Source organism: Schistosoma haematobium, chromosome ZW (genome assembly GCF_000699445.3).
Source record: "Schistosoma haematobium chromosome ZW, whole genome shotgun sequence".
NCBI lineage: Eukaryota > Metazoa > Platyhelminthes > Trematoda > Strigeidida > Schistosomatidae > Schistosoma > Schistosoma haematobium.
The window spans coordinates 49429-75510 of NC_067195.1; the positions used below are offsets into that span (position 1 = coordinate 49429).

General features: G+C 34.8%; 1 protein-coding gene across 1 annotated transcript in view; it reads right to left on the reverse strand.

Moving 5' to 3' along the window:
* MS3_00001022 (uncharacterized protein) overlaps positions 1-26082 on the reverse strand; it is a 55798-nt gene that overhangs the window by 11962 nt on the left and 17754 nt on the right. The window contains exons 4-10 of the mRNA XM_051208558.1: positions 25582-25742; positions 23003-23165; positions 20574-21048; positions 12419-12822; positions 8694-9107; positions 7608-7739; positions 4877-5172 (exon numbers count right to left, since the gene is read on the reverse strand). Coding sequence (XP_051070075.1) covers positions 4877-5172; positions 7608-7739; positions 8694-9107; positions 12419-12822; positions 20574-21048; positions 23003-23165; positions 25582-25742 — 2045 coding nt within the window. The remainder of the gene's footprint in view (positions 1-4876; positions 5173-7607; positions 7740-8693; positions 9108-12418; positions 12823-20573; positions 21049-23002; positions 23166-25581; positions 25743-26082) is intronic.

A 26082-nucleotide genomic window follows, 5' to 3' on the forward strand; every position in this document is an offset into this window, starting at 1 on the left:
GGAATTATAAACTACTATTTTTAATATATCCGTTTGATCATGTCTAGAAAACTGTTGAAAAACAAAAAAAATATTTGTAGTTAGCGCTCATTTCGTGTGGAAATAACATTGAAAATTGCTGAACATTCGAACATTGAACTCCTTAGTATTGTTTGATATCTAATCCCCAAGTGGTTGAATCCAGATCATACAGATCATGCGGCCATTACATAATATTCCGGCAACTGAACTAATCATATTGCACTACCAATATCAACCCTTGGTAGGGTCACGGATGAGGACTTTTGAAATGTTCTATAATAGGATAGAAAACTGTTCATTGTCATCTGAATTTCGACTAACATCTAGCGTCATAGAGTTCATGATAGGCTGAATTGAACTAAGTCCATTCTATCTATTCAGGTCTCTTCACAGGATACAATACATTTGCAACTTCTGTACGATGAGAACTAGATAACTGGAATTCTTTGTATTATTATTATTATTGAGTTAGTGTTGATTATTGTTCAAAGCAAGGCAAAGGAAAAATATCCATAACAGATGAGGATTTATTTCACCAACAGCAATATTTTTCAACAATTACACCATTGAGAGATACCATGATGACCTTGATAGTGTGCACCTAATAATTAGGACCAAATGAGGGTTATAAACCTGTTTGAAGAATTAGAATTATGATTTACAGTTGATGATAAGACTAGGTATTAGATTTACGGTTTTCATCGTGATCTAATGCCAAGATGCTATTTCGTCAAATGAATGAGTGAATTTCGCGCCAAAATCCACGACCTGTTATCTTATGCCTGATTGATTCGTTCAGAAACATTATCGTTTATTCTTTCTGAAAATGACAAATGATTTTACATCACTCCTAGTTTATACTTTTTTTTCTTGTTTAGAAACTTTAATTGATAACAAATTGGGAATAAATTGGCAATCAATAGAAAGATTGAAAACATAATAAACGGAGGTAGATTAATCATTATTGAAATGATATATCTATCTTTTGAATTAGAATGATTTAGATCTATTTTATATTGATTACATGATCAAGAATGATTCCACGCCCTATTTAGCTATTCATAGTGTACACATATGTACTATTTTCAAGTGAACCAAATACATCTATTAAGATATAGACCAGAGGTAAGCTATACCATCAAAAATATTATACTCTTTTTCTCTTAATCCTTGGATGTTTATTACCTGATGTTATGAAACAATACTCGTAATTTACAACTGTAGATTGATAGTGGAGAACTGGTAAAAGCTATGCCAAAATCAGATTTATAAAGAATACTAAAATGTTTTTGAATGATAAAAGTCTTCATTCTTGAACTTTTAAATCATGATATCATAAATGAAAGAACAATTACTACGTTCAGTCCTGGGTGATTGACTGAAATCTAACAAACATCGTTGGTAAGAATAGGTTGATTATGAATACAGTGGTCTTGAGTGCTGTTAGAGATATGAGGGAGGTTATCATTTCCCGGTTGCACACACCGTGGAACGGTTCTTCTGGAGATACCTCAAAAAAGAAATTGGATTAGAAGTGGTCTTAGTGACCTGAGAGCGTGACCGCAGTGCCCAAGAGACAACTGCTTGAGGTCGGTCACACTCGATCTTTCAATGGGCAATTTTTGTGTTAGCTCCGTACTTGTTGAGACCTTATCGCCGGAGATGGATATCTGTGGGATAAGGCGAGGTGTGGATTTTTGGGGTCGACCTTTTCTAACCCCACTCCTCGTTGTGGGAAGGCAGCATCGCTGTCATGTTGGCTGTCTGAAGGAAACACCTTACTGCTGTCACACCTCTGTACAGTCAGCAGTACGACTTCACCTTCGGACCTTGGGTTTGTTGCTTTTAGTCTTACTGCTCTTCAACCGACCTGTCTGACATGGTAGGACCTTGAGGAACGGTTGTTCTAGCGAGTATAGCTTGGTTGCTTCATCACGATAGGCAAGCCCAACCACCATGTCAAGTTAGCAACAACGATTGGGGTTGGCAAGAAACAACGATGTAAACTAATAAGATTAGTAATCAACAATTTTATTGGTTTTCAAAAATTCATAGAGCTAAGACAATTGCATCGGAAGTTCCTGTCGATTTGGCAAAAATTAATTATTGTCTATTGAACTTACAAGTTTCAGTTTTCTTAAAACACATCTGAACAAATAATACTGTTTTCAGTCAGATCTCCAGAACGCTTTACGTCTGTTTAAATTTATATCTTCGACCATAGAAGTAAAATATAAAACGCTTTCGATGCTTATTTTAATGACTAATTTTTATGATAGACTTCTCATTCGAATCAGCCTATTTAATGTTTCGGGTTATAGATAACAAACCCTAACTCTATACAATCAAAGAAGAACCTATGACTTATGAACTATATTTAAATCTTAGGGTTATGTTGTTTTCGATTCGTGGTTAGTTTAGTTAACATCTTGTTTCAATGCTTTAAAAGAATTAACTGATAGCTTCTTGTTGTAGGTAGAACGAAAACAATCACAGTGGCTTGTTTAACACTTTCAGTTTTTTTTTACAAAGAAAGTTTGTTCATGACAGAAAGTATGAACATTCGATCTAATAGCTCTAGTCCTTGTGTTCAAAATCAGTTTACAATATCTCAGTGACTTTCTGGGCTGGAGAAAGCCCAATTTTTTCCACTATTTATTCATTCCTTTTATTTACAAAAGGTATACTTAGATCAACTATTGAAACACTTTGTATTATACTTTTATTTAATTACTTTACCTGTCAATATATTATTTACTTGTGTTTTTTGCCTTAGTATGCTTGGGTATACAATCTGTTTTAATGTTATTATTTACTCACAAATTCCGTTTCTGGTCTAATATTATTGAACTACACATATATCAATGTTATTATGTTATTGCCATATATATGTATAAACTCCGCCTGGAGTCCCTCCGGGGGCTACTGCCGGTCCCAAGCCCGGATAAAGGAGGAGGGTTGGGCACGGGGTTGACGACCTCATCCCGTAGAAAACTAACTCGCTGAAAATCGCTAACCAGAAAAAATTATTCAAAAATATATATGTATGTATGTATTATTATATATACCAGTAGAACAAAGCCTGATGAAGATTTATTTAAAACAATTTTGTTCACTTTCTATATGTTGTTGATATGTATACGATGGATATTCATCATATTACAAAGGCGCATCATGAAAGCACCCGAAATATGATATTGTAGTCAGTATTTTTTTCGTATTCTCATTTGGAACAACATTTTTATTGTTTTCCTACTTTATGTGAGACTTCTGTTAATCATAGATGATGATGATTAAAACATTATCCACCATGATGAGAATCATGTTGCTGAGTGAATTTGTCAAATTAATATTATGAATATTCAATACAACTTAAATGGTAAAGAATAAATAATCATGAATGATAGACAGTAGATCTTTTAAGTGTCACTGTTTGATTGTTCATATTGATTAGAAATTCACAATCTTTATAACAACCCAATTTAATGACAAGGGATACTACGCCTAACTCTTAGGGTCTGAAAAGTCAGAAAAAATGAAAATTTCGTAAATGCGATGAAAATGATCTTGGTAGTCCAGTAACAGTATTCCGAAACCAGACAATGTGTTTTAAGCGTTATTTAAGCACTAACGCTTCAGGCTGGACTATTTCGTTTACTACTCTACAAATGTGTTGTATGCAGTATAAGCTATATGGCTATGTAGAGCTGAAGGTCTAATATGAGGCTGGAGGTTCGCCATTGATATTGCGGACGGTTTGGCATTGCTTTGTCAACTTTTGCTGACTGTTCACGCAAAAAATTGATTTGCTGGTTAACCGATTTCATTCATACTGGTGGTTGCTTCTCACTGTTCCTGAGGGCCATTGTCGTTGAGATATTGCAAGACATGTCACGATTGCTAACATTAACGAGTTTGACTGTCGTGTAAGCGGAATAGGTCAACTTTGGCCTGTTCGTGATGTGCATAACTGATCCACGCGATCATTGATCGTAATAACTATACATGTGACGTGAATGTGTATATCAATGGTGCGAATGGTCCACCAGAGTGCTCAGTACCTGTGTGGTTGCGCCTCAGGATTGAGCTGTAGTATTCAGATTTTAGCGTTAGAGCCTATACGGTGTCTGGTTCTCCTGTGAAGCGGGATTGAGCTGTACTGCTTGGGTTGTCACATGAAAGTCTGGATGGTGTCTGGTTCTCCTAAAAACCAATGTAAAATCACCCTGGCCCACAAGAGTATATTATATAACTATGAATGAATTGAATTACAGATATTTCAGTATGCTTCATCTAAAACTGAAGTGATTTCAGTGAGACTATAATTTATGGATGACCTTTGAGAGATGCCATGATGACCTTGATAGTGTGCATCTAATAATTAGGACCAAATGAGGGTTATAAACCTGTTTGAAGAATTAGAATTATGATTTACAGTTGATGATAAGACTAGGTATTAGATTTAGGGTTTTCATCGTGATCTAATGCCAAGATGCTATTTCGTCAAATGAATGAGTGAATTTCGCGCCAAAATCCACGACCTGTTATCTTATGCCTGATTGGTTAGTCCAGAAATTATAGTCTCGCCAGTGCTTCCAGGTTTCAAACGGTGGTCCAACATCGATTGATTCATGATCTCAATCGAAAAACTTATTAATCTCCACAACCTCTATACTGTGAAATAATATAATTTGATTTGTAAAAAGATACGTTTGTTTTTGTTATCCAAAGTTGATCATGACCAATTAATCCTTGCTTAAAATGTCATTTCTTCTTGAAACACTATCGGATTTTAACAAATAGAACATAGTAAAGTATGACCAAAATAGAAAAAAATAGAAAATCTCAACATTACATGTGATTCGATTTCTTGATGACAGTAGATTGTGATGGATTCATATTCCATATATCCATTTCAATACGTTCTAATTCTTTTTGACATTGTTGGGTCCAGTTGAAAAAAGCATCTAAATTGGATATCCAACGATATAATGCAATAGAACGTTTTAATCTGATACGACGAAGATGAGTTTTATCTTTAAGTTGATACCAGAGAGAGAGAAGAATATCATGTGGTTTTTTTAAACGTTTAATCCAATTACCAGAATATAGAGGAAGAAGGTAATCCGCTGCTTTTTCTACCCAATTAATCTGTATCATTGAATAAAATGATGATAAGCAGGGGATAGTTTTATTTTTTAACACTTGAAATGCTTAAACCGTCTTAAAATAAATTTAGATTCATGTTTTTACTTGAAATCTAGTTGTTTACTGTAATAATCCTTGTAATGAACTGAAATCTGTTCATTTAAATTTGACCACTGTTTGCTGTACATATGAAAATCCCATGATTCATAAACCTATTTACTTACTATTTTGAACATAATGTCACTTTATCGACGATCAAAGAAATCAGGATGACCATCAGACAAATCAAGAGAGGGGAAGCAGGAGGATATGACAGTATACCAGCTGAAGCACTTAAGTCAGACACAAAAATAACTGTAAACATGCTTCACGTTCTATTCAGGAAGATTTGGGAGCTAGAAGAAGTGTCGCTGGCAGACTGGAAAAAAAGATATCTCATCAAGATGCCAAGGAGAGGAGATTTGAGCAAATGTGAGAACTATAGAGGAATCACAGTACTATCGGTACCAGGAAAGGTTTTCGACAAAGTGACGCTGGACAGGACGAAAAACTCAGTAGACGTCCAGCTTCGATCTCAACAGACAGGATTTCGTAAGGATCCGTCGTGCACGGAACAAATAGCGACACTATGGATCATTATTGAGCAATCAATTTGATGGCATTAGCCACTATAAATCAAGTTCCTTGACAGTTGGGAAGGGATGGACTTATGTAACCTTTCTTGATACTATGGTGTACCTGAGAAGATCTTCATCATCATATGAAATTCACACGATGAACCACAGTGCAAAGTCGTGAATGCAGAACAGCTGACAGACTCAATCGATGTGAGGACCGGAGTCAAATAGGGTAGCTTACTCTTTCCCTTCTTCTTTCTTCCGGTGGTTGACTAGATTATGAAGACCTCCACATCTGAGTTGAAGCACGGAATACAATGGATAGATTAGAAACAAATAGAAGATTTAGACTTCACAGATGACATGACCCTTCGATCACATACACATGAACTAATGCAGGTGAAGACAACTAGTGTTGCAGCAGCCGCTGCATCAGTAGGCCTCAACATAAGCAAGGCAAAAACCAAGATTCTCAAATTCAACACGGAGAACAACCAACCCAATCACATTCGATGGAGAAACTCGGGAAGAGGTGCAGACTTTCACATACCTGGAGGATCAGCATCATCAACGCACAAGGACGATCCAATGCATACGTAAAGGCGAGGATTGGCAAATCAAGGGAAGCATTCCTACAATTGAAGAACATATGAAACTCAAAACAACTCTCAACTAACATCAAAGTTAGAGTTTTTATTACGAACGTTGAGACAGTCCTACTGTACGGAGTTGAAACTTGAAGAACTACCACAACCACCATCAAAAATGTACAAGTGTTTCTAAACAATAGTCTGTTAAAGATACCCAGTGTTCGTTTGCCGAATACCATCAGAAACAGCCTACTGTGAGGGAGAACGAACCAGCTTCCAAATGAAGAGGAAATGAGGAAAAGACGTTAGAAGTGGGTAGGACACATATTAAGGAAATCATCAAACTGCATCACGACGCAATCGCTAACTTGGAATCCTGACTAGAAACAGGAAAGAGGAATAACAAAAAATGCATTGCGCCAAGTATTGGAAACAGACATGAAAAGGATGAATCGCAACTGGAAACAACTGAAAAAGATTGCCCAGAACAGAGTCGAGTGGAGATTGCAGATGGATGGCCTACGCTCCTCCATAAGGAGTAACAGTCGTAATTAAGCAAGTTTTTAGTATCTCTTTTTAAATTTACATTCTTGTTGATCAGTTATTTTTACAACCTATATATTTTTCTTTTCACTTCCTTCATATTGTCCATGCCGGTAGTTATGCTCTTTAATTCTCTTCTAGAAAACGTTTTTACACTGCTGCATTTCAATAATTATCAATGGAATACGAATCCTTTCGATATTTGAAACTTACAAACCTCAGTAGCTGAGTGGATAACGCGATGGCGTTTGAAGCGAATGGTACTGGGTTCGAGTCCCAGAGTGAACATTAACTCTGAGATGCAGGCACGTCCAGCTGACGAGTCCCAAACAGGACGAAACGCTCGTCTTGGATTCCACTGTTAGCCACTATTACAAACCTATCATTCAAGTAAGAGTATTTCAACTTATAGTAAAATATTCTTCATATTTAGAATGACCATAGATATGATCACGATGTCATCGGAAATGGGACTTTCTCTTATTAACAGTTTTCATATTCTTGTTTCTTAATATGATGGATCTTTTTGGTTGGTTAAGAATTCTTGGTTCCGATCTGGTGAAACTTGAAACTCAGGACATTCTTTACATTATCTGTGTCATAATCACTTTAAGTCCAATGAACTAACAGATGCAACTATTTAATTTGTGATACAAAATATTTATGAACGGTTGATTTAATAACTTACTAGTGGTTCAAGAGCTTGGACATCTTGTTCAAATGCAGATAACAATGAAAGTTGTTTACAAATGGCTTGTACGTCTTTACCAATGGATTGAGACAACTGATCCGATTTTTCTTGAACAAGTTTCAAAGTTTCCTGTGATTAGTAGAGAATGTGCCAATGGGTGAAAGATGATTACTTTCAAGTTGACAATTACAATACAATGTAGTGACTTAAAATTTCAATGACCGAACTCAGATTTTCTGTCATTTTCTTGGTCGTAGAATAAAATTAGAAGAGTGGATTACTTAATCAGATTTCGCTTTAGTCCCATACTACGACGAAACGGTCGTCCAGTGCTTCCAGGTTCTTTTCATGGTAGTCTAGCTTCAATCGACTCATGAATTCATTTAGTAAATCACTCTAAAAGTCTTAGAAATTTATTCTTTCTTTTTAGTCAAACATTATTCATTGAGGGTTAGTATGCAACATGATGTTTACAGAATCATCAGTAAACCATACCACGAGCCTCATCGAAACGACTCATTACATGCAGAGGAAACAATTTCCATTGTGTCAAAAACAAACCTTATCATCAAATTAAGAAAAAATGTAGGAAGAAGAATTTACGATATATCTGCTGATAACTTATGAAAACTCAACAGTGAAATAATCTCCCCGTATGTAATACCTACTGGTAACCTTAATACAGTTCTTGCCATTTTGAAATAATCCAACATGATCAACAAAGAGAATGACGGTTTTTTACAAGACAAAAATTCATTAAAATGTCATTCTTAACATGGTGGAAAATTCTGGAGAATAATATCGATACATGATCGATTGTTTCCTCATTGACTTTGTTTCCTATGAGATGGTGGAGAGGATTTGTAGCTCAGGTGGATGATTTTGGTGGAGTTTTGTTCTCTGAGCTGGATGGTGATGATGTCGTTCAGAAGAACGATGAAAGCTCCACGACCAAACCATCCAGCTCAGAGAACAAAACTTCACCAAAAACTCTGTTTCCTATATTTTTCAAAGTTCGTGTGACACGTTTACGTGTATGAAGAAAGTGTATCAGTGCAAAATGAATAAGAACAAAAAACTTACAGAGCAACGAATTATAAAAATAAATCGATGAGCAGCTGAAATTAATAATTTTACTCGTGAACAAATTAATTCACGTAGATCAGCCCATGTTTCTGAAATAATATCTTGCCAAAATGCAATACGTGGAGAATCTGAATGTTTTGTACGTATTAAACAACGACACATATTCATAACTCTTGCTGTACGTTCAGAAGCTAAACCAGATGTATGTACAAATTGATCAGTTATGTTTATGGTATATACAGTTGAAATAGGATCAAATGAATGTAGTTCAACTTCTACAAATGATGTAAAAGATTCACCTAGAAGATTTTCACCAAAATGTATGAATCGATTGATAATACATACACATTCATTCAAACTTCGACCGGTATATGTTGAAGAAGCTATAGTGATTTGTTGATTTAACCAATTCTGAAGTAAAAAAAATCAGATGAAATTTTTAGAATATGTAGATATTTGTGAGAAATCTATATGAGCAAATTTAACTATTAAACACTTTTATGAACACAAACATGTTGACAAAATGAACTTTTTGTTACAGATATCATTGTATGTTGTAAGTGAACTAAATGTTATTATGAAGCATTTATACAAAACACTTTATATCGAAACCTTGAAAATGACTTTCTCAAATGAGTCGATTGAAATACGTTCAATAATGACGTTAATAATTGTATAAATGCGTAAACGCATTTGTCATGATACATAGACGAATGCTGATTATATATATAAATTTATACTGATTGTTAAGGGTTTAAAAACAGAACTATTCACCTTTCATATAGGCTCATTTGAATGCTCAACTATTTTGAACTAGTATACGCTTGTAAGTATGGCTTCTACAACAATGAAACTAACGGATATGTTTATTATATTAAAAAAAGTCAAATAAGAGATTTGTCGTTATCTTCAATTCAGTAAAGGTTCATCTAATAAAAATGAATTGAATAGTGTTTGAAATCATAATCAGTAAAAACGTTAAAGAGAACAAACTACTTAAAATTGAAATCAGTAGGTCTATCGACCAAACTGTTTAAACTTCAGTATCGTCAGCTAACTAAATTGATCTGTTGCATATTAGTAACTGAATTCGGATATAATGTCGTTCAAAATTTTATTTGAAGTATTGATCATCGTGGATCGGGTAATTTAGTTTATTTATTTATTTATTACACATAAATATTGGTACAAGAGAGCACCAAATATACATGCACCACACAAATCAAATGAGAATTTAAAGAGAAGGAAAAAAAGGTAAGGAGCCTGAGAAAAAAAGAGAACAATAACGACCAGATTAGTCTAAGGTAGTGTGATAGTAATAATAATGAGGGAAACAAAAAGGTACAACCAGAAAGAATCCTTTTAGTTAAGGAAGATACAACCACTTTTTATGAAGAAAGTAAAAGAAGGTTACAGCAGGATCGCCACTGGCTTCTATTCTGAGCCATACCTGATAACATCTCTAGCCACTGTGTCGCACCATCTCTCGGACCCCAACCAGGGAGTCGTGAAGGACCAACACAAGCCAGCACTTTGCAGTTTTCTTTCATACCACGACACCATGTCATACACTGACCACCTTCGCTTTTTCCAACCAGTCCCAGAGTCGGCAAATAATGCACGACGTGGAATTCTCTGGGACGACATTCGGAGAACATGTCCAAGCCACCGAAGTCGATGTTTCAAGATGGTGACACCAATTGAATTATCATCTCTGTGCCCGAACACACGATGACGAACCTCCGCATTACTGACATGGTGTTGCCACTGAATGTCAGCAATCCTTCGGAGACAGCGATGATCGAACACAGAGAGTCGTCTAACGTCCTCAACTCGGAGAGGCCAGGTTTCACAAGCATAGAGCAAAACTGCTCTCACCGACGCGTTGTAGATCCCACCTTTTTCAGCCAGACTGACATCACAAAGGCGCCAAAGATGGCCCAGATTGGCCTAAGCTGCGCTGTCTTTCACCATACGTGCATTGATCTCATCACTCACACCACCACCAGCACTTATGCAGCTACCTAGATACACGAATTTCTCGACTACTTCTATCTGCTCACCATCCAGGGTGAGTACAGGATTACGATCCTGCCAGTCTTGTAGAAGTACTTTGCACTTCGAAGGTGCAAAGCACATACCATACCTACGGACACTGATTGTCAACTGATTAAGTGCGGATTGCATGCCTTGGGCATTATCACACAGTAAATAAATCAAGCTTATATCTTTTTATTTGACTTTTGCCAATATTTCAAAGTGAAATTACTTTGAATTTTACAGAAAACTAAATTTTATTTTTAAAACGTTTGATTCCTAGTAGAAGCATAATTCTATGTACTAGGTCATTCCAATTTTTGAACTTCATGTAGTGAAGTTGTGGGGACAAACCCTTCTTACATTTGAAAGCTTGATTGTACAATACATTTTTAATAAACTTTCAAATTTATCGAGTGACTAGTGTTCTTCGACTTTTGACTAAAGTATGACTGGTGAATTAGGCAGATCTTCGTGAAATCTGATCATTTTGAAGTAATTATGAAGAATGGCAGGTAGTACGTCAGACACGGTTCTGCCTATGAGACATTAATTTTATGTTAAAACGTATTGTTTGATCGTGTATGTTTACCTTAACACTTTTTTTGTTTAGATATCATTTTTCATTCTATTTTTAATCAATGTAAAGTGTTTCTATCCAGTTGTTGTGAATATAAACGTCATCTTCACTAAAGATCCACGTTTCCATATTCATCACGGTTGAGCAATATGATTTCGAATAATATAATTCATTAGTGTACATCAATCATTTGGAGTTCCTGTAGTCTTAGCTGTCTAGTTCATTAATAGTGATTACTTTGGTGTATATATATACACTCTTTTTCATAATCAATCAGGATCATTTATAAAGTCAATAAGTTTTTGAAACAATGTAATCTAGTTGCAGATTTGTATTGGTTGTCGATACTCTAATTCTAATAATCCTAATGATAATAATATTGGTTAAGTAAAACATAGTACAACATAGAAATACAAAGAAGTTCATCCTAAGCATCACTATTTGGTGTTTAATCAATATATTTAAATACAGTTCAATCAAGGCCCCCAGATGCCTTGGTATGGCCGAGAGTGGGTTGGGCCCTTCCTCTAGGAATACTCTCACATGGCCACGCATATACAGCCTCTGCCAAGCAAGTCCTACTCACTGTCTTCTCGTGGCCACAGTGTTGTTTATCAAAATGAGAGGACGAAATGCGATTGTCCGGCGCTTTAATCGGATCCCAAATCAATGGTGCACATGGGCTCCAGTATCCTGAAGGAACAAATGGCGTATGAACCAATTGTTGGTCACCGGCTACCATGGGACTGCATCTCCTCACGATGCTCCACTGCCTTGTGGATCAGACGTTTAGGTCAAAGGCTTGGGGAGTGGCCGCCTAAGTAAACCACCTGCTTCGGTCTGAGCGTCCGGGCAGTATCACAGCCCACACACACAAATATGGTGTGGCGCATATGTATTTGATGCCCTCTTGTACCAATATTTATGTGTTGAAATAATAATAAATATAATAAGTTCAATCAAGACTCATATATTAAAGTTAGTCTAACAAGAATGACTACACATAATAAAGATAACCCAACTTCAGTTTGAATATATTTAGTATAAGATCTCATTCAAAACGCTCGTTGTAGGAAACATAAATTACTAAGGTAGCTGAACTTACTTTCAATTCTGAAACTTCTTCATAAACAATGCTTAAAGATAGAATTTCTTCTAAACGTTGACGTTTCTGTACGCAAACATCTAATAGACTTGCATATTGACGATCCATAATTCGTTGAATAGACTGTATAACTTGAATACGTTTACGTATTTGTTTAATTTGACTACGAAGTTTACGACGATTTATTAAATTCTCAAATGAACTTTGTTTTACTTTATTCATATTTTCATCATGTAGAATAGACTGTGACCATTGACTATGAGTAGTTCGCTTCTCGACTTGTATTCCAGACAATTGCTCAACAACTTTTTGTAGATTTTCATTTGTTTTAATTAAATCTAGTTGATTTTTGTATTTTTCTTTACGTTCCAAAAACTCATTGATTAGTTTCAATGATTTCTGATCTTTTATTCCCAAGAAATAAAACACAATCAATCAGAAAATATCATACTATATTATTATCATTATTTGAACACATAAATATTGGTACAAGAGGGCACCAAATATATATGCGCCACACCATATTTGTGTGTGTGGGATGTGATACTGCCCGGACGCCAAGACCGAAGCAGGTGGTTCTCTTAGGGGGCCACTCCCCAAGCCTTTGACCTAAAAGTCTGATTCACAAGGCAGTGGAGCATTGTGAGGAGATGCAGTACCATGGTAGCCATTTGTTCCTTCAGGATACTGGAGCCCATGTGCACCATTAGTTTGGAATCCGGTTAAAGCGCCGGACAATCGCATTTCGTCCTCTCATTTCGATAAACAACACTGTGGCCACGAGAAGACAGTGAGTAGGACTTCCCTGGCAGAGACTGTATATGCGTGGCCGTGTGAGAGTATTTCTAGAGGGAGGGCGAGCCCAACCCACTCTCGGCCATACCAGGGCATTCGGGAGCTATCAGAATATATCATACACCACAACATGAAGTAAATATACGTCCTGTTTAGTTGTAATTCTAACACATATTCAAAAAAAAAAAACAATGAAGACTTGGTGGAATCTACATTTTCAATGACTACAATATTAGTTTCTATATTATTCAATCTTGAAATATTTTATTACAATATCCACTACATCAGGGTATGTATCAATTCATCAACAATGCAATATTCATTGCTAAATAACAAAAAACAAGAACTCAATATCTAATTACCTCATTTGAAGCATGCGTTGATAAGTTTGATGAACTTCCGAAACGTTTCTATTTGCTTTACTAAAATTCTTATTTGAAATGAATTGAAAAGCTTGAAGTACTAACCTTCTGACGGAAGTTGATAGTTTGAAATCAGACACATCAAGAGTATGCATGATCTTTAATTCACTGATGTGTAACAGGATGTATCTCTTTTTTTTTCAGAAACGTTTCTTCTAATAGTCAATTGATGTCGTAAGAATAGCTATCTTGTATCATTCACTTGGCATTGTTTTACTTGAATCTTCCAAATTGATGTTTTTGGACTGAAATTGATCAGTCTCTTATTGGCATATGTGCATACTGTGCGTATGCCTCGGTACTGCCTTAATTTACAAGCATTATAAACAAAGATGGATAGTGGCTAGCAGTGGATGCAGGTACATCCAGCTGACGAGTCCTAAACAGGACAAAACGCGCGTCCTGGATTCCACTGCTAGCCACTATTCATCTTTGCTTATATCTTGTATCATGTTAGATATAAAAACTTTAAAAAACGTTAAATTTTGTATTTGTCTGAGACAAGAATTGTTTTGTATTATCATAACTGAAACATGTTTCACCTAAAACGACTTATTTTATTGTTCATAAGTGGTAAATTGAAATTATTTCATTATGGATTACAGCAGAAATCAAATACTAATTTGAGGTCTATTACGAATTTTTATGAAGAACATACGGAACTCAAAACAACTGCCTGTCAACCAATATCAAAGTCACAATCTTCAATACGAACGTCGAGACAGTCCTACTGTACGAAGCTGAAACTTACAGAACTACATCAGTCATCATAATCATCATCAAAAAGCTACAAGTATTTATAAACAATTGTCTAAGCAAGTTAATCAATGTCCTTTGATCAGATACCATCAGCAACAGCCTACTATAGAAGACAACAAACCAACTTTCAGGTGAAGAGGAAATTAGAAAAACACTCTGGAATTGGATAGCAGACATATTAAGGAAATCATCAAACTGCATCACGAGACAATCGCTAACTTGGAATTGTGAAGAGATAAAGAAAAGAGGAAGGCTAAACAACACATTACGTTGGGAAATGGAAGGAAATATGAAAAGGATGAGTAGCAACCGGAAACAAATAGAATGGATTGACCAGAACCTGTTTGGATGAAGATTGCTGGTGGGCGGCTTATACTCCACCACGAGGAGTAACAGGCGTAAGTAAGTAACTTACTTCTAAACATATGTATATACCCATTTAAATACATAATATTGGATAAATTCATTTACTTTTTAATGTTGAATCATCAAGGATATTAGGAAACAACACAAAATCAGACGAAAACAACAAGCCTCTAATGTAATAACACGACTTATTTGAATTAGACAGATATAATATGTTTACTAAAATGTGACTTTTTAAAAGATTGAATGATGCATTTCCATACTCAGTTCTTTTGAAACTAGAACTTATCATAAAAATTGATGGGGAACTTCATCAAAAGTAAAATACGATTTTATGCACATCATACAAAATAGACAAATAAACCGAGTAGATAAATACGGAACGACAGTAAACACACACACACACACAAATAACTCAAATCTCAAGTCCCATGTGTCCAGTAAAATGTAATTAATAATTTAGACAAAATGTAATATATCAACTTCACAATGATTCCAAACACGAAAAAAAAGGAATCAATAATCATAGTCCAGTAATATTCTTGAATTGAATAAAGAAAAATTACTGATGACTACAAGTAGACATGCGTTTTCAATACTGATAAGTAAACGGTAATTTTCAATAATTGAACAGAAGTCCATTAGTCTCAGTTTCTAGTATAAGTCATTACTTACTTACTCCTGTTACTCCTCGTGGAGGAGTATAGGCCGCCCATCAGCACAAGTCGAAATAAATTAGTTTATTCCATAGATTATTTTTAACTGATTCAAGCCTAATACACTATTGAATTTGAAACGAATGTTACAAAACATATACGTTGCTTTCAATTAACTAACTAACTAACAAGAAAGTATTGACTAAGTGAGGATAACATGAGATGGTGAAGAAGATTTGTAGTTCAGGTGGATGATTTTGGTGGTCGCACACGACCAAACCATCCAGCTCAGAGGACAAAACTCCACCAAAAAGAGGATCCCATGAATATTGTGATGTAATCGTTAGCATTAGCGTAGTTTTCATCGAACAACTGTGGTTGCTCTACTTGATTTTCTCTGTAATTCAATTTGTGATAGGTTATAAATATTTTTGATCAGGAAATATACATTTAGGCAACGGATAGATAATAAAAGTTCCTTAAAACAAATTTAGATCATTCAATGAACATTTGAAAAAAATAGTGATGTCCTAGATGTTTGATCAACTGACTGTGTCTACCCTACTCTTTTAATGATACAATATTCATCATCATAAAATAATAAACTTCCAATGTCTCAATGAGTAAAACAAAAAAAATTGAATTGCTGATATAATTTGACTTTGCGTAGCTACGTCTCTAAAGAATAAATAAATAAACGATTCGAAAAGTCACTTGAAGGCAGATCACCATGGAAAACATGGAAGACAATGGTATACGGTAGCGCAACTTCATGGATTGGTTGAAGTTATACATTAACACCATTAGATGCCGGTTCAGTAGAGGAGTCCCATACTAAGATGAAACGGCCGTCCAGTGCTTCCAGGTTTTCCATGGTGGTCTAGCTTCAATTGACTCATGATTTCAACTTGTGAAATTTCTAAAAATCTCCACAAAACCCATTCTGATAATAATAATAATGAGAGTAATAATAATCATGTGAACACAATTTGAAACCTAATCACTCTGGATAATAAGTCAATATTACCAGAGTAGGTTTAAGATAGGAACAAACTGTTTTTGAATACACAAAGGGGGTTTGAATTTTCGTTTGGCTAAGGCTTCAATAAACTTTAGTATACACCCTTTGACACTTTTATACAATACCACAAAAGCTGAGTTTAGATCAATCTTGTGACCTGTTTCAATTATGTGTTTAGCAATAGAGAATGATGGATGTTTATCCTCTGCTCTTATTGGGTCACTTGATTGTATTTGTTTCTGCAACCATTTGGGTACATGTTCACTGACACTAATCTAATGTTGAGATCACGATTGCTTCTCCCTAGGTATGTGTGACCAAACACACATTTAAATTGGTAAACACAGTGGGATGTGACACAATCGTTTTCATGTCTTTTAGGTTTTGAATGAAGCATAATAATAATATTATTATTATTTTAATTATGAACAACAACAACAACAACAACCACAAAAAACCCCCAACAACTTGAAATCTACTTCAATATATATATATATTGAAACAAATTTTATTTGATAATGTTGTTGCCTAGTTAAATGAAATCAACAGTCTTTTACTTTTTTGTTCAATGTTAAATCATAAGGAAAACAAAGTATACATAATAGTTTTGACAGTCCACTTATAAAACTAATCACTTTTTCATGGTTGAATGCTAAATAGACGTCAAAAAGTCGTAATATATAGATTATCTAAAATCTAGAGAGAGAATAATTCTAATTGTAATAAATGAAATTCACTTAGTTCATTATTAGTTTAATTATAATATCTGACTCCAATTGGATTGCATACAGATTGTCATTGAAATACACATGTCGACTATCCTCCTTCAGTTAAATCGCGTTGGTGGTGAATAACAGATACGGGAATGGGACAGGAAATGAGAAGGATGAGGCGAATAAAAGAGAGTGAAGCGAAATGACTCGCGGTGGAGAAGGCTTGTGAGCCAACTCCATTTCATCAAGCGGTAATCAATATTTATAGTCACACAAAACTAAGTTACAAACATGTAATGAATAGGATAAGAAGTGTACACACATATATACGCTCACATAACAAAAGTCAAGATTGATAAGCGAATAATTAACAAGATCAAAATGTGTGATTCTCATGAAGAACGGATAAACTGGCTTGTCCAGAAGCTAGAATAAGGTATATGGGCTGAACATAGCAACTGACACTACAATATAATCACTTGTTAAATCACAGAAATATAACTTGGATGCTTTTTTTACCGATTACGATTTGATTGTAAACAACAGCAACGATAACAACAACAACAACGCCATATCAAATATTTAATAGACTTTTGGACAGTTAAAACGAAATACACATATGAATAATTAGGTTTCCTACAACTAAAACAAAATGGTATAAAGCTAAAGATCGGCTCGATCTAGTTTTGTATTAATTTAGTTGTATTTTCACTTGTAAAGTATCATTAAAGTATGTAACAAAGTTACTTTTCCCATTTTACACAGATTCAAGGATTTCTCTCTCTGCAAATGGAATTACTTCTTGACTACCTATGCTTACTACTTAATTTTTAAAAATGAGTAAAATGTGACTAGATATTTTGAAGTGGTGATGAAAAAGTAGTTGACTGAACATTTTTATATCGACATTGACACTGGTATTCAGATATAACTTAAGAAATTCATTAACAATTTCTTCGAAATTTGTACGAACAACTTTACAATGGTATCTGATATGTGTCAGATATTATTAAAAATGGAAGTCATATTTGTAAAAGAATTCGAGAGGTGAAAATTAGAAGTTTGATGCATGTCGCTTAAGAGATTTCAAGTTTCTTCGAAGAAACTATATTTATCCAAAATTAGAAGTAACACTCATGTTTGACTCGGCAGTCATTACTCAGAAAGAACAAAAATCAAACACTAATGGGAGACACAACCAAAACAAAGAAGTAAACAATGACGAATTTAAGGTCAATAAGAACCAATCAACATCGAGGTGCATAGAACAAGCTTTGAAACACATATGGAGAAATTCAAACACTTCACTTCTATTTGAAGTTTGTACTGATGATTTCATTCAGAAGAACGATGAAAGCTCCACGACCAAACCATCCAGCTCAGAGAACAAAACTCCACCAAAGTCTTTACTGAGCTTCGTTGGGGAAATGATCAGAAATCAAAAATCATCTAACATACTATAGGTTTCATTCATAAAACAACCGCATATTAAAACGTTTTCCAATCATGTTAAGTTGTTGAATTTGGAATTTATTCGTGTGAATACAAGTCATGAAATGTGATGATACTGTTGTAAATGAATAAATTTGTGAGGATCTGATGTGTCACAATCATTGATCGTGTAGTCTGGCATAAAATTAGCATGTAAAAATTAACTTAAAAGATTTGAACTATGAGGGGCAATTTATAGCGGTCGTTTAGTAATGCTAATTATCGATAATCAAAAAACGTGAACTATTGTATCCCAGCTCAGTGATTTACAGATTACTAATTTGCCGTGAAGAAGTAGTACCATAGATTTGAATTTTTATTTAGATGGTAGTTACACAATACTGAGGAATTCCGTATTCACATAAAATGCTTAACAAGTATTACTTGATTTTCAAAGATTGTCTACCTAAAGTTTTCCCATAATAATAACTAACTTAATAAAATGGTTTTTTCCAGGTGTACTATTTATTATTGTAAGCCGTTCATGATAGTAGTAGAACTACCCATGAACAGGATATGGCTTTTTATTGGAAAACTGTTATTGTTTTCATTTATATTTACATGATATTGGATGTTGGTTAGCAGTACCTATTCACAACTTGATGCGAATATTGTTGACCGATTTCACTATTACTTTAATTGAAACTTTCAGAGTATAGTCAAAACATTAAATTTGATAACAATAAACTAACAGAATAGAGTTTCGTGATTAGTCAACTATTGGCAATATTCAAGGAAATCAAATGAATAAGTGTAAATGTAGAGATAATATTAAGCAAAATAGAAAAACTTCTTTTTGTGGCGCAACTTCGTGGATTGGTTGAAGTTAGACATTAACACCGTTGGATGCCGGCTCAGTGGTCTAATGGTTAAGTGCTCGCGCGAAGCCAGTAGGTCCTGGGTTCGAATCCCGCGGGGTGCGGGTTCGTGGGTGCGCACTGCTGAGGAGTCCCATGCTAGGACGAAACGGCCGTCCAGTGCCTCTAGGTTTTCCATGGTGGTCTAGCTTCAATTGACTCATGATTTCAACTTGTGAGATAACAGATCACTGGAAATAATAATTTCAAATTGAATGAATATACTACTACATAAAGCTCCAAATGATATGTCAGTAACATACTACTTATCTTACTAAGATCTGATAATTTAGTGAAAATACAGTCCTGTATAATGTCAGGTTAATCAAACCTTTGACACTATTTCACCAATATAATTCCGTCATCGCTACTGAATAAACAACTAGGTATTATTTACAAGTACTGGTGAAAGACATTTCCGGCTCGATTGGCATGTTAGGGTCCACTCTGATTTTGATTATGGATGATCCCACTTATTTTGATATATATTTTAGACCAAAAACTGTTGGATAATCAGATGACTTCAGTGTCGAGATATCAAAAAGCCTAATGTATAAAAAGTAAGCTTCGAGTGAAGTATGGTTTAATTGTTGAATTTGTTTAAGAGATAAGTCAGACAGACAACCAAACATATACCCATGTAATCACAATTGATTGATCACTGGGTGGTGATCAATGTCATGTATGTCAAGTCTTTATTAGTGCAGATTGAATGCTATCGATCATGATACATTGTGACTCGACACTGAGTCCACTATTGTGAGATTAGATGGTGGTTGGAGGTAGTCGACAGGAAACTCTGAACCCGAGTTTCGTGCTACTTGGCACTCGTCAGCAAGGTGTACCTGTAATCTTCAGGGAACTGGTGTTTCCTGACAGATTCAATCTCGTGCCACCCAGCTTCACAGTCAGAGACGTTACCATTGAGCTATCTGGGCCGCGACCAGGTACACCTTGCTTTATTATTGATAATTATACTGCTTATGAAATGTGTACTCACAGCACTCATGATTGAAAACTTTAAAACTAACTGATTTACATAAAATAATGATCGAAAAAAAATTGTATAACTTACTGAAATCACGAACACAATTTGCTAACAGCGTATTTACACGAAATTCAATATGAGCATGTTTTTTAAGTTCAGTTTTAGCTGTAATTATATCACGACTAGCTCTTGATTCTAATAGTAACATATCTTCACACTCTTGTAACCAACTGCGTAATTCTGCAAATTCATCAAGATGTGTAAAACATTGAAAGCCTATATTTAATCGTTCAGTACGTTTAGACATTCGATCAATTAGATTTTTTAAATCATAACGTAATTCTATCATTAATGTATGCAAATCGATTAGAATTTTCTTAGGGATTTTATATTTTACACCTATATCAGTGGATAATTCAATTTCAATGATAGAATGATCGTCTATTTGAATGGTCATTGTTTTCTCAGACGATCTAATCTTTGATTGTTGAATTGTTTTACAATCATCATCTATGACCATTTCAAATGTTGATTGAAATTTCGTTATAATATTATCTGCATCCTAGAAACGTAAAAAAAAAGAAAAGAAATATCAGATACAATACAATGAGTTATCGTGATAGAAAACTGAAATAAACTCCCACCCCCCCAAAAAAAAATATTGATATGAACAAATCACAGTAACTGGGCTTGTTTTTTTCCGTTACTCCAAATTAATGTCAAATAGTGATTAATGGAGATAGGAACGCATGATTTTTTCTCTTTTTTTCTGATTATCATTTAGGTAAGATATAAAAATACCCTGTGATAACCAAGTGGAATGAATAAACTTTCTATTACTACCCCTAAAGAATAGAGTAGTTTATTTCATCCCAAAAAAAAATCTTTCCAGATTGTAATCGCAAAATATTTAAAACTAGATAGTCATTTAGATGAGCAAAAAAAAGCTCCTCAGGTCAGAAAACATTTATAACTCGACAAGGAATAAAATCTAGGAGAATAGTGTCCTTCTACCAGCGAATCAACCGTAGACTATTGAGTTAGAAATTGGTCGTCTCTACTTTCATTTCCGATAACGTACGTAATATTCAAAATGAATAAACCAATCATTTTAAAAAAGAGGCAGATCCTTTGATTTGTGTGACAATGTCTTTCAGGGTTTGAGTTAATTCAGGTGAAATGAAAAGAACAAATAATTAGACATCAGTATATGCAATTCATAGTTACAACTACTTAATGTAAAAAAAACTAGATTAGTTGATTTCATAACTCTTTTACGGTTATAAACTACTTGATCCCATGTGTTTTACTCATATGTTGAAAATATAGATCTAAGTATAAAGAAAATTAATATATTTCTATGTTGGGAACGATAGATCCCCAAAATTCATATTTTCTAATTTCATCTTATCGATTAAATGTTTAAATATTTGAATGGCAGTCAATTGACGAACTTATTGTTGAATGCTTAAAAAGATTTCCATGTCAATATCGATTATAAATATTTGTATAAATACGCTTGATTTGTGTGCCTGATTGACTTGACCTGACCTGACCTGGTATCTGCTGGTTGCCTGTGGAATACACTTTCTACGCTTTGTCAAGACTTCTTGATCGCGTTAGCTGACTCGGGGACAACGCACCAGAATAGTCTATCGAGATTTTGAATCCCTTGATCCGATCAATAAGTCATTGCCCTCTAATCGGCGGCCCTTTGAGTTATAACATTGTAATATCTCAATGAGTAGAAAAATTAAATTTTCTGACGTTTCATAACTCAGAGTAAGCGACTTACTCAGAGAATCAGAGACTCATGAAAAGTGGAAAAATTTACTTTCTCTACTCATTGAGATATTACAAATATATATTAATTTATTTATAACAATCAACCTAATGTTCATTTTATTTGAAACTATCAAGTCAAATCTTGGTAATGATGTGATGCGTGCTACTTATATTGATGTAGGTAGTATATGACGCGAGTTAAAAACGCAATGTCTGGCAGCAGAATATGGGGGAAGATCAAGAAAGGAAAAGCGGGAACACAATGCAATTTGTAAGAGAACGCATGAACAATGAAATGTGAGACAAGAGATTGATGTTTGCAACGGGGACAGCTCAGGTTGATATGATGGATTGATATTTTGTAAATTAACGATTTACCATATGGCTTTTCTATTTTACCAAGTAACTCTGTAGTTTTGTGCTAAAAACTTTCGATTGTCCCCACCCGTGTTCTGCTCACTACAATGATACCCATAGATCTTAAATAACACGATTCCTACCATTTTCTGATACATTAACAATAGATCATTGACTGAGTTGATACTCAATTGCTTTCAACCACATCCAACAAGTTTCAGTGGAGAAGAAACAGATATATAGTTCATTATGTTCTCAGTTGGTATTATTATTTACAAAAAACCATTGATAAAGAATATGCAAAGTAAGTCGTGTCAAATATAATAATCTTATGCCAAATAGCATGAATACTCATAGTTTAGAAATTTACCCACTTGTATCGTGATTTCCATTCTATTTGTCCTATTAGCTACTTCTTTTATGAGTAATTGATGTTGCCTGATTAGCTGATTTACAGTAAATAAGGAACGACCAATATAAGTGTTATCGGCTAAAAGAAGTTCTTCATGAGTCCAAATCCTTTCATTTTCTAAATCTCTGAAAAAAAACAAACATTCAATAATCATATTCAAGCTATTTAAAGCTGAAGTACACTTTTTCGTAAGGTAAATTATCATTGAAAAGTGATCACATACCATTTATTTGTACACTTAGCATCGATAGAACAAATCAAGTTATGAAGACTACACAAATGAAACTATCTAACTTTAGTTAAACCATCCATCAAAACTGCGTTGTATGGAATAACTTTATGTTATTCCTCATTGTTAAATATATTTAAGCTTGTTAGAGTTGTAACACATAAGGGACGCTAAATGTGGATTCCTCCAACTTGAACTTAAATGACCTTATATTCTTTTGAGTTTCCATCGTCAAAAGAAGATCGACTGTTTCAGCTTAAATTAATCACACGCAATATTATTTAAAATGATATCTTTTTAGAATACTAATAAAACATAATTCTGTGTCATTCTATTCATAATATGCATCTTAAAGAGTGAACTATTCTTTTCCACTAAGAACATCTTCGAATACAGTTTTGCGGTTTTACATAATTGTGGCACATAAGTGACCTGGATAACCTTTTGTTAGAGTCTCTATTTAATTTTGATAAAAAAAAATTGACACGAGACTGATAGGTCCTGAGTTCAAATCTCGTGGTGTGCGGGATCCTGGATGCGCACTGCCACTGGAGAGTCCCACAATAGGATGAAACGGCCTTCCAGTGCTTCCAGGTTTTCCGTGGTGGTCTAACTTCAATGGACTCATGATTTCAATCTGTGAAATTTCTAAAAATCTCCACAAACCCATTCTGATAAAAAAATTGTATCTAATGGATTGCTAATCCATTGGGGTCTTCCCGCGTGGGTTCGAATCCCATCCCCGTCGCCACTGATAAGTCGTGTAGGTTGAACGCTATATACGATTCCTAAGCTATTCCGGTAACCCGCAGTCTAGAACTACACGGTGACTTGAACTCCAGAGAGAAGACACAAGTATGAGAGAAAACGCTTTATTCCAAGGTTCGTTCTTGTACAGAAAATCAAGGGTATTTATAGATGTTGGCGCCGGTTAAATCAACATCATATTTCAGCCAATCTCTTAACGTTATATTATGCTACCGACCAATGATGGCACACCACGCTAGGACTCTTTGGCTCCTTTTGGGCCCCTGGATGCTCCGTTGAAGTTCTCCGGAAGCCGACCCAACAATAATTTTAAATAAAAATGAAATTCATTTACATATTACACATGTCAGATTTTGTTGTCAATTGGCAACTATTTACAATCTAATAACCTTCACTGTGTGGATGGCAGATTCTTAAAACTTTATATTTTGTTTGTATTATCTCAGAATACCTCAGCATAATTGCGTGCTTAAAGATAATCATAAATATGTATATTTGTTTACGCTCTGATAATTTAATTGAACAGGATTGTTTATTAAAATGAATGTAATTGGTCTCACACGCAATAAATAAAACTCAATTTTAATGAAATCATGTTTGTTTAATTAGGTCAATGAAATCCTCTTATCGATTTGGTCCGGATATCACGCTAGTTTAAAAGCTTTGTGACAACGGTCAAGATAATTGTGATTCATCAATGAATGATATCGAAACATTTCCACTATAGTACTAACTAGATATGTAAAATGATTCAAAACCCATTCTGATAATAATAATCACCTGCTCACTAGTGACTGACTTCAGGAGACACTCCTGGAGTTCTAGTGAGAAGTCGTTACCAGTGGAGTTCAACCAGGTCTGTTGTGAGATAGGAACTCACTGAAGACAATGGTGTACGGTGGCGCAACTTGATGGATTGGTTGAAGTTAGACATTAACACCGTTGGATGCCGGCTCAGTGGTCTACTGCTTAAGTGCTCAGGCGCGAAGCCAGTAGGTCCTGGGTTCGAATCCCGCGGGGTGCGGGATCGTTGATGCGCACTGCTGAGGAGTCTCACGAAAGGATGAAGTAGCCGTCCAGTGCTTCCAGGTTTTCCATGGTGGTCTAGCTTCAATTGGCTCATGATTTCAACTTGTATAAATTTTATATTTATGAATCGATGAAAGCTAGACCATCATGAAAAACCTGGAAGCACTGGACGGTTGTTTCATTCCACTAGTTCGCATTCACGATCCCGTTTGCGAGATTTGAACCCAGCACCAATCAGTTTTGTGCGCCAACGCTCAACCTCTATACCACATAGTCAGCATCCAATAGTATCAATGTCTAACTTCAACCAATCCACGGAATTGAGCCACCATCTACCATTGTCTTTAGTGAGTTACTATCTTACAACAGGTTTTTCATGGTGATGTAGCTTTAATTGACTCATAGATTCAACTATTAAATCAATATAATATCCACAAAACGTCTTTCTGATCATTTATAAATTGTTTGATGATGATGATGATTACGAGAGCAATTATAATGATAACAAAACTTACCTATAAAGTTGATAAATGTGTTTTTGTGCTTTCAGTTCTTCAGTATGTTCATAAACAAATATTTGAATTTTCCAAAATTTCTTGATTAAACTCTGCATTTTTAACTCTGCTTCAGTATTCTGATTTTGGTTATCAAGATTTGATAGGATCTTGGAATGTTCCTGAAAGTAATGCAAATTGGGTAAATCATTAAACTAAGATTATTTAAAATTAGTTTAATAGAGAATGATTGATGCATTTACCTCTTAAAGTACCTGAGTAGAAACTTCAGACTGATGAACTTAATTTACATTAGAAGATAGAAACCGTTGTTTGTATCTTACAATCGTATGGCTGTATCAAGAAATGAATGAGATTAACTATGTGAACGATTGAAATTCAACTTAATCGTTTAGAGGTTAAGCAAGCTCATTGATAGACCTATAGACATGATCATTGAAATGGATTTATTATAAGTAATCCATACCCTCTTAGTTGCAGTTCAGCCTTATCGACCATCAT